Here is a 9704-nt window from a genome sequence, read left to right on the forward strand (position 1 = left end):
TTTAATAATAATAATAATAATAATAATCATATATATTAGTATAATGTAATAATAATAATGATAATAATAATATTAATGTCCACACATTCAGAAAATAAATTTTTCTTCTAAAACTATCTAAAGTTACCCTCTTAAGTTTATTTCCTTTTAAATTTATCTCCCTCTAGATTTAAAATTCAAAAAAAATTCCCTTTTCAAATTTCCCTCCAATTATGAGTGTCAACTTGCCAAGCCTGATCGGATATCCGATTTCAAATCGAATAATCAATTAGGCCTGGTATTTACCAAGCCTATTCAGTCAACCCAAAAAATGTGTTTGAGAAGGGTTTCAGTGACACTTAGACTTCGGGTAGTCATCTAACAATGTTATTTTGATCGAAATTGAATGAAACAAAAAGAGTTTTTTAATATCACTCTCAAGATTCCATCCATATAATTGCTGTCAAATTCTAAGTTTGATAAGTATTTATTAGTTAATTTTCAATGAAGATTATATTAAAGTGCTGATTGACATACTGATTGAAAAATAGCTATAACTTTCAAATAGTATAACATTTTTTAAATCTAAAAGTTGTGTCACATTCTATGATTTTCCTAGTGTAAGAAAAATTAAAATTAAAATAAATTTGGTAAAATTTTCTATTAGTTAAGGTAGTCAAACACAAGATTTTTTTTTTTCCAAAAAAGTTTTGGTAGAAAATTTATATTTAATTATTTATTTTGAATAAAAATACCCAAAAATATACATCACATCTAGGCATGAGTCTACTTTGTATATCTATAATTATATTTTAAAAAATTATCATTTGATTTTGATTAAGGTGGTCAAACATACACCTACTTTTTATTTTTGCCCTAAAATTTTCATAGTATTGCATTAAAATTTAAACTTTTGACCAATCAATTATTTTTTTCTCTAGATAAGGCCTAGTAGTTTAGAAACTAGATTCAATTTCCTATAGATTATTTTCTTACAACTTTTTGATATAAAGTCCATAACCACTTAAAAATTATGTGTCAAGTTGACATAACCCTGATTTGCTAATTTTTCACTGCCACTTAAGGCCATAGTTTGATACACCATGATCCTGCACATACCCTTAATATGGTGGGCATTTCATTGTTTACTTTAGGGCTCGCTATACCCAGGAGTCTAGTTGGCTCGTGTATGGTTGTTGTTGTAGGAGGGACTCCTATTTTTTATTTTGATGATGTAGCAGCTGCCATGTTTACAACTTTCTTATCATCACAGTCTGCATCTAAAGCAATTGGGTTCCCAACAGTTAGATGTTCTGTGTGAACAATCTCTAGATCCATTATTATGATCTGCTTACATATTTAGATGTAAGAGTTTGAAAGTCAGAGAGTTGTAAACACAATAAAATAGCTTTTGTTTAAAATAGGGTACAATTATGCACTCGCAACATTTTGGTTGATTTAAAATAGCTATATTCTGCTAAACGAACAATTGTTCGAACTCTAATGTCCTCAGACAATATATATTTGGCATATTTCTTTGGTAGTGTTCCATGATATTTGTGAATGTCATTAGATATGTATAACCTATATTGCAAAATATCTTCAAGCTCATCTCCAATTTGTTCGATTGAGAATACTTGTACTGTTGGTGCTAGAGCCGCGTTGCCATTGTACAATAATTTCACAACACCTACTATTAATGGATCCATTATTTGCAACACCCTTGGTATATCTACAAATGTTTGAGTTATAGTTTATGCTTAATTAGATATAACCTTGGGAACACTTTAGAGCAATCACAAGTGGAATATAAAATAGACTTAAACAATCAACATTGTTAACAACTTCTCTAGAACATCTAATGTTAATGGCCTCACCATTTGGAATGCTCTTGGTATTTATGTAAATTCCAAAGTCATAACCTATGTTTGAGTAGATATAACTCTAGGAACACTTTACACCATTTATAATTGGAGCTTCACTCTAAATAATCAACATTGTTAACATTTGTTTATCCCACTATTGAAGACATGTTTCTCATAAAATGAATTCCAATTTGACATCTAACAATAGTACAATTATATTGATGATCTATATCTTTAGTTTAGATATAACAATCTCACTATTAGTGACACTTTTGTCATATGATGAATGGAATCTAATCATCATATAATTGTATTGCTGATATATATATTTATTTTACATCTAATATTATTTTATATACGTGTGATATTTACTATACATGAGCTATAAAGTCAATTAGAGGGATAGGGCTATATAGGGAGGAATAAGGGGGGAGAGGTTAGGGGGACTGCAAGATGAATAATATGAAGAGAGAAGAGATAAAGAGAGGTGAAAATATTGGTAGAAAGAGAGAGAGAGAGAGAGAGAGAGAGAGAGAGAGAGAGAGAGAGAGAGAGAGAGAGAGAGAGAGATTTTAGTTGATAAATATTTTATCTTTAGATCATAATTATTATCTTTGGATCATATTATTATTATCGTAAGAAAAACATTATTAAATCAATTTTTATTATTTTATTGAAAATAATTTTTTTTGGAGAGTTTAGAATTTAATTATTTTTATCATATAGAGGAAATGATGTTCATGTATCTATACACTCTCCCCACCCCCTCACTCTCTATGTATCCTTCATTATGTATCTATCACTCTAACTATTATTTCCTATCAGAAATGAAAAACCTAGCTATTTAAAATCAGTAATTTAAAATTGTCTTTATCTCATCATATTTATCTTGTCTCTCCATCTTACTCTATATTTCTATATCTCATTTTTTTTAATATCCATACGTCTTTCTTTAATACACTAACTTTCCCTATCTACCATTCACCTCTCATTATCTATATTCTATTATATCTATTTCTCTTTGATCTTTATGTATCTATACACTCTCCCCACCCCCTCACTCTCTATGTATCCTTCATTACTTATCTATCACTCTAACCATTATTTCCTATCCGAAATGAAAAACCTGGCTATTTAAAATTAGTAATTTAAAATTGTCTTTATCTCATCATATTTATCTTGTCTCTCCATCTTACTCTATATTTCTATATTTCATTTTTTTAAATATCCATACGTCTTTCTTTAATACACTAACTTTCCCTATCTACCATTCACCTATCATTATCTATATTCTATTATGTCTATTTCTATTTGATCTTCATGTATCTATACACTCTCCCCACCCCCTCACTCTCTATGTATCCTTCATTACTTATCTATCACTCTAACTATTATTTCCTATCCAAAATGAAAAACCTAGCTGTTTAAAATTAGTAATTTAAAATTGTCTTTATCTCATCATATTTATCTTGTCTCTCCATCTTACTCTATATTTCTATCTCATTTTTTTTAATATCCATACGTCTTTCTTTAATATACTGACTTTCCCTATCTACCATTCACCTCTGATTATCTATATTCTATTATGTCTATTTCTCTTTGATCTTCTCTATCACCTCATATATCTTTATCATTCTATCTCTTCATCTTCTCACTCTCCTCTCTCTTTTTCCTATTTCTCTCCCTCCTGCTACCTTCTTCCTTGCCTTTCACTTCATATTTGTCTCCCTTATACACATTCTCTCTCTCTCTCTCTCTCTCTCTCTCTCTCTCTCTCTCTCAAATTTTGTCTCCCTATTTTTTTTATCAATATCAATCTTTTCGCCTCTTTATCTGTCTTTCGTCTTCATATTATTCATCTCAAAGTGGAGAACACTCATTATTATGAGTGATAAGAGGAATATATATTTAGTCTATATATTACAATTTAACAATAATTTTTAACAATGTAAAACATACCTATTATAAAATCAAATCAATTTATTATAACAAATGTAAATCCAAACTCACAAGATTCATATCCTTCTCTCTAAATGTTCATTATTCTAATTATTTATTCAAATAAAATAATGACAACATTCAAAATAAAATTTATAAGCTTATAGTTAGTTTGATATTTATGTTATTATTTTTAATTATTATCAAATTTTATGTTTCTTCTCGAACACGAGAACTTTATATTATTTTTTAAATTTATATTAATTTAGAATAAATGTTTTTTAAAATAAAATAAATTAGAATGAATTCATTTTGAATTAAGGTTATGATATTTGTCGGTGATTCATTATTATTATTTTTTTATTTTACTTTTTCTTATTATAATTTATTATAAAACTAGTTCTACAATGTAAATTTCAACGAAATTTTTAATTGCTTGCACATTGTTGTTTCTAAAACGTAACCCAAGTTTATCACTTTAAAAAAAAAATAGAAATAAATAATTTTAAAAAAAATGCATCTATCATTTCTTATTTATAATGGCATTTGACTGAGCATCTCATAACATAAATTTAAATTTCTCTTAAAATAAGAAACATATAAAGTAGAAGTAAAGTGAAAGGAAAACCTGACTTGAAATTATGGTTCCTCGGCATATTTGAAAATTTCAATCATTTCGTCAGTTTGATTGAAGCAATGATGTGCAACCACCCTTCTTGAAATTGCATATGCTTGCTTTCAAGATGTTGTCTCAACCATTTGGAATCCAAATACGACACTTGTTAATAATCTAATTTTTTTTATATCAAAAATAAATTTCCATTGTTTCTTAAACATAGACCATAATATATATTCTCAACAAATCTTCGGTGTTATTTAGAATGAACCACTTGATGCTCTCTATTACATAACTTACACCTGAAAATCAAGACCCCATCACCCCCAAACAAATGATTATTTACTCCCTATTAGTAATTTCAAGAAGAAGCATACCTTGTTAAGTAGTGGGCGCAAACTCCCACACACCCATAACGTTAGTATTCTCCCTGCACAGCCGTCACTGGGCATCGCAACATTCTTCTACGAGTGGAAGTTACAAAAATTGATTCCTTTAAACGGAGGTGCTGCAGCCATTTCGATAAGGACTCCGGTAAAACGGATACGAAACGCTCGAGGAAGTTATAAAACGGCATTTGGGACTACCCCAACTTGCGAATTTCGACCATGAATAACAACACTGAGGGTTTGGGTGGCGCCATGTCTAGGATCTCCATTGAAGAAGATGGTTTGGATCATTTTGATAAGCGAACTCTGGTTCAGCAACATGAGAGTGTCGCTCGAACCTCTGCCCATTTGCGAGGAGGAAGATTCCACACTTCTTCCTTCTCTCTCGCAGAGCCTTCATTGGCCTCCTGCACCCCAGTGGCCCTCCCTGATCTCACACCCATCCGACTCGCAGAACTAAATGTCAACAACATCCATTACGGCCGGGTCCTCTTCGGCACCCTCTGTGTTAACCCCTCCAAAATCAACGCCATCATGACCGTGCTGGAGGACGACCAAGGCCGTGCCGTTAGAGTGGGCATCTACAATGAACCTCCATCGGCGCTGAGAGCAAAATATCCCAAGGGAGCCAAAGTGGCCATCAAGGAGCTCTATTTCAAGCATACCCTCAGCGGAAGCCTCGCTGTTAGAGTAGATGATCCAAGCAAAATAGTGAGGATGCCTGATGTTGATGCTTCTGGTCGGATTAAATCGGCTATATTGATGAGTACGGTTACAGTCGAAGAGGAGCCCCGTCGCAACGGCAGGCGGAATCGGTTGCTCGCAATTTCCAATCGAGCGGAGACGCAGTTCCAGATGGGTGAGTTCGAGCGGGCATTGGAGCTCTGCAACGAGGCTCTGGAAGTCGATCCCGAGCACGTCAAGACCATTTTCCTGAAAGGCCGCGCTCTGCACTGCCTCAAACTTTACGACCAGGCATGCAAAGTTCTGCAAGCGGCCGATGAGCTTAGCTTCGGGGTAGCAGATCATATTACTGCGGCGGTCGAAGGAGGTTTATGCTCGGAGCCAACGCAGGGAGTACGACATTTCAGAGTTTTTGCTCGGAGCGCAGCCACCTCCAGAGGTTGAGGACTTTGTTGGGGATGTCGAGATTAAGAAGACCAGAGGTCACAGGGGTCGCGGGCTCTTCGCAGCAAGAGACATTGACGTCGGCGAGATTTTATTAGTCAGCAACGCAGCTGTTGTTGTTAATGGCGAGACTAGGCGTCTCATGAAGAGCCACGAAATAAAGGGCTCTTTGCAGGAAGATCTTGTAGCCGCCGTTTCGGATGCCGCTAGAAAATCTCTGAAACTGCGCCGGCAGCTTTATGAGCTTGACGATGGATCTGTACAAGTCCGCTCTTCTTTGCCGGCCCTGGAATTATTTCATTCAGGAAGCAAATATTTGAGAGACGTTGTGCCGGAGCGGATCCGAGGCATTGTTTCCCGAAACTCCTTCGGCGGGGAGTCGCTTCCAGAAGACGCAGAGTCGTTGGGTTTTAGTGGGTCGTGGGTGCTGCCGTCGTTTATCAATCACTCGTGACTCACCAATGCAACCAGACTGTATGTAGGCAAAGAAATGTTTTTGCATGCGGCAAAGCCCATCAAGAAGAGGGAAGAAATCACCATGTCTTACTTCGATGCTCTGCTTCCCCAACCACAGCGACAAGCCATTTGTGAGGTCTGGGATTTCAAGTGTAACTGCAAACGTTGTGCTCTAGAGAAGTCTCTCAACACTGTTCTGGAGAGCATTAATGCACAGTTTGAGGGTTTGCAATATGACGCGCGAGAGGCAGCCAAAGCTGCAAGGACTTCAGAGAACAACTTTTCCACGGAGCTTCCCAAGTCTGCAGAATCTGGTCAGGTGTTTGAAAAAATGGAGCAAATACTAGGAAAGCAACCGAGAATGAAGAAGGAAGAAAAGAAATGGGTTCGGGCGTCCTATGTGAGTGCTTATTGGGCTAGAATGCAGTCAAATAAGTTATTTGGCAACACAGTTGTTAATGAAATAGTGAAGTGCATTGTAAACACCGTGCCAGGGGACTTCCGAGCGCTTGTTATGGTGGCTCAGCTGTTGGAAAGTTTAAAGCAGCAGAGTTGTAATGAACGATGTGTTGTAGAGGAATGTGCAGCACTGGCTGCATATATTTGTCTGCGGGTGTTTGGTAAACGAAGTGAACACGTTACTCGGGGTCTTATTTCTCGCTACGCAAAATCTACAGTGTTTTAGTGTTGGATACAAATTTTCACTTGTAACTATTTTTGAAGTGTTTTTCAAGAATCGCTGTGAATTTAGGCTTCTACGACTACGAATCGGCTTTCATGTCGCGACTCATTAAGGTGTTCAGACGCATTTCATCGGAGCATGATAATCATGATTGCGTTTCTTTTTTGAGGGTCACCAGAAATCTCACTCATTTTCATATTAAGGCGGGGAAGCTTTTATTGTTGTTATCTAGAATTAGCGGGACAGGAATTAAGAATAAGCATCTGTTATTCTGGATTTACTCTTTTTGCATTTGTTATTTCAAATTTGCAATCACTCTGAATTTGATGAGGAATATGTTTACCCTATGAGACGTGAATTTGATGAGGAATATGTTTACCCCATGTTTGGTTGTGCAATAATGCAGAGTAGAATTTGCTCATTATATACATAATTAATCACCAAAATCATAAATTAGACGGAATAGTACAATCCATATTAAATTTGTCCACTATTTTTATACAAACAATAGTTGCTCACAATAGACTAGTGTTTTACCATCTTGAAATTACAGCCACTATCTCCCTACAAAACCAAATCTAAATTAGTGATTTACACAATAATTCTCAAGTAAGAATTGTTTATGTTCTGGTAGACTAGTGTTTTACAATTTTGTACATTAGTAACGTCACTATCATTATTCTAATTGTAGAGATTGTATCAAACACTTCGTAGAACACACATAGCCATTGGAATAAAAGTTGTTTATGTTTGTTTGATGTGGGTTGGCAAGTTTACCTAAGATGAATACATCCATAAATATTGAATAATACTCCTACCAATAAAATTTAAAGAGACCATTAAGAAGTTAGTGTTCTTATGTTGAAATGCATCACTCAAGATTTTAGAAGACTTGTTCACTCAAAACTTTAGAAAAGTTTTACAAGTCACAAGCAATCTCCACCATAGAAACATTGTATTATTAAGAGATCTTGTCCACCATAGAAACATTGTATTATTAAGAGATCTTGTGCAAGTACATAGAACTTATTAATAAAAATAAGAAATATCTGTGAAAAATAGAAAGCTATGTGACCTTTAGTTAGTAACACAATTAATACAAGTACCACCAAAAATATTGACAAATCTAAAAGTATCCATGTTTCGCATTTGTGGTGTCAGCAATTCTGATCTAGCAATTTGTATATAAACTTACTTGATAGAAATAAATACTCTCAACCCATAGCTCCACTCATACTCCTATCAGAGCATGAATAAATATTCTCAACCCATGATTTTCAAGCATATCGGAATGGTACAAGTTCATAAATATACTGAAGAAATAAGGACTCAGTTATTGGCTTGACCATTACACTCTAGAATAAAATGTTGACAACGAAGATTTATTTTATACCAGATCTAACACAACCTAATGGTCAAATCTTAATCTATTTGAGCATTTACCATCCATGGCAATACATGGTCCAAGTGTGGAAGCAATAATGGATTAAATGAATCAGCATTAATGTTTCGATAAAAACTAGTGGTATAATATAGAACAGCAAGCAGTGAGTTGAAGGTAGCATGATAAAATATAGAACAACAAGAAGTGAATATAGCAAGGCTGAAAAGTGGCTTCTTGCATTAATATATGAATATTGTAGCAAATAAAACACATTCTTGAGAACTTATATTGTAAAAACTAAATTACAATTGCAATTAAAATATATGCTTGAAACTGTCTATAGGAAAACTCATATTGCAAATCAAAATGAAACAACTAATAATAATTATCTACTACTCTTGCTACACTTGAAGTATATGTAAATAATGTTATTGCTTTGTCGATAAAGTTAAGTGATACATCTATCTTTACTAAGGATCTGTAAAGGATAAACTATACAAGATAGATGAGGATATGAAGGCGAGTGCACATCAATTGTCACTTGATCCTAGTTGCAGCTATGCACATTTTGTGAAGATCAGGTACTTGACAAATCTTCAGGCATAATTGGTAAGGGAAGAAGCTAGGATTAGGGCCACACTTGCAGATATTCAAGGAATGATCCTTCCCAACATGGATGCACATGCAAAAACATTGACCCATGACAATAACTTCTTCATAGCAAACCATATGATGAAACTTTTAGCAGAAGTATAGATAGCCTTTCATGCATCTAAGGTATTGCAAAAGAATTGGAACACGGCCATGGAAATCATTTGAAAGGTACATAGTGATTTCTTGTCACATTTTGGAATTAACTTGTAAATATTTTGCACCTTTAGCATTTATGTTAAAAAGGGGGAGAAGATTATTAGTAAATCTAGGAAAATATTATAATACTCCATATATATGTATGGGGGAGTAGTAATATGAAAGGAAATGCATGTACAGATAGTAGAAAATATTTTTGCAAAATCATTTTTGAAAACTCAAAAAACAAAGTAAGTGGTTACCAAGTAGAAGCAGTAGACAGGAGTTAAAATTGAGTTGAAGACCCAAATTGTTGATAAGGGAGTTTTTGACTTGTAATTTTGAGAATTCAAATTTTTGGTATGATAAGTGTTTTTGTCACTAATGCCAAAGGGGGAGATTGTTGACCTTATGGTCAAATCATTTTCTATTAGTGACTTAACACTTAGTCAGTTGGTTATATTTCTACTAAGCTCTA

General features: G+C 34.2%; 2 protein-coding genes across 2 annotated transcripts; both read left to right on the forward strand.

Moving 5' to 3' along the window:
- The first annotated feature begins 5006 nt into the window (after nucleotides 1–5006).
- LOC149556245 (methyltransferase FGSG_00040-like) lies at nucleotides 5007–6369 on the forward strand. Its single transcript, XM_089829758.1, has 2 exons — nucleotides 5007–5762; nucleotides 5812–6369. The coding sequence occupies exons 1-2, from the start codon at nucleotides 5007–5009 to the stop codon at nucleotides 6367–6369; spliced, it is 1314 nt and encodes a 437-aa protein (XP_089685884.1).
- A 36-nt stretch (nucleotides 6370–6405) lies between these two features.
- Nucleotides 6406–7056, forward strand: LOC149556246 (uncharacterized). The gene has a single exon (XM_089829759.1). It carries the CDS (start codon nucleotides 6406–6408, stop codon nucleotides 7054–7056), a length of 651 nt encoding a protein of 216 aa, XP_089685885.1.
- The last annotated feature ends 2648 nt before the right edge of the window (nucleotides 7057–9704 follow it).

This window comes from Cupressus sempervirens, chromosome 5, assembly GCF_028749045.1.
Source record: "Cupressus sempervirens isolate cs-2001-9-10 chromosome 5, ASM2874904v1, whole genome shotgun sequence".
NCBI lineage: Eukaryota > Viridiplantae > Streptophyta > Pinopsida > Cupressales > Cupressaceae > Cupressus > Cupressus sempervirens.

Excerpts from the sequence above, each read along its gene's own strand:
- LOC149556245 (XM_089829758.1), top strand. The coding sequence starts at position 5,007 with ATGAATAACAACACTGAGGGTTTGGGTGGCGCCATGTCTAGGATCTCC. Across the intron at positions 5,763-5,811 it reads GCCTCAAACTTTACGACCAG|ATCATATTACTGCGGCGGTC; the intron begins GCATGCAAAGTT and ends TCGGGGTAGCAG.
- LOC149556246 (XM_089829759.1), top strand. The coding sequence starts at position 6,406 with ATGTTTTTGCATGCGGCAAAGCCCATCAAGAAGAGGGAAGAAATCACC.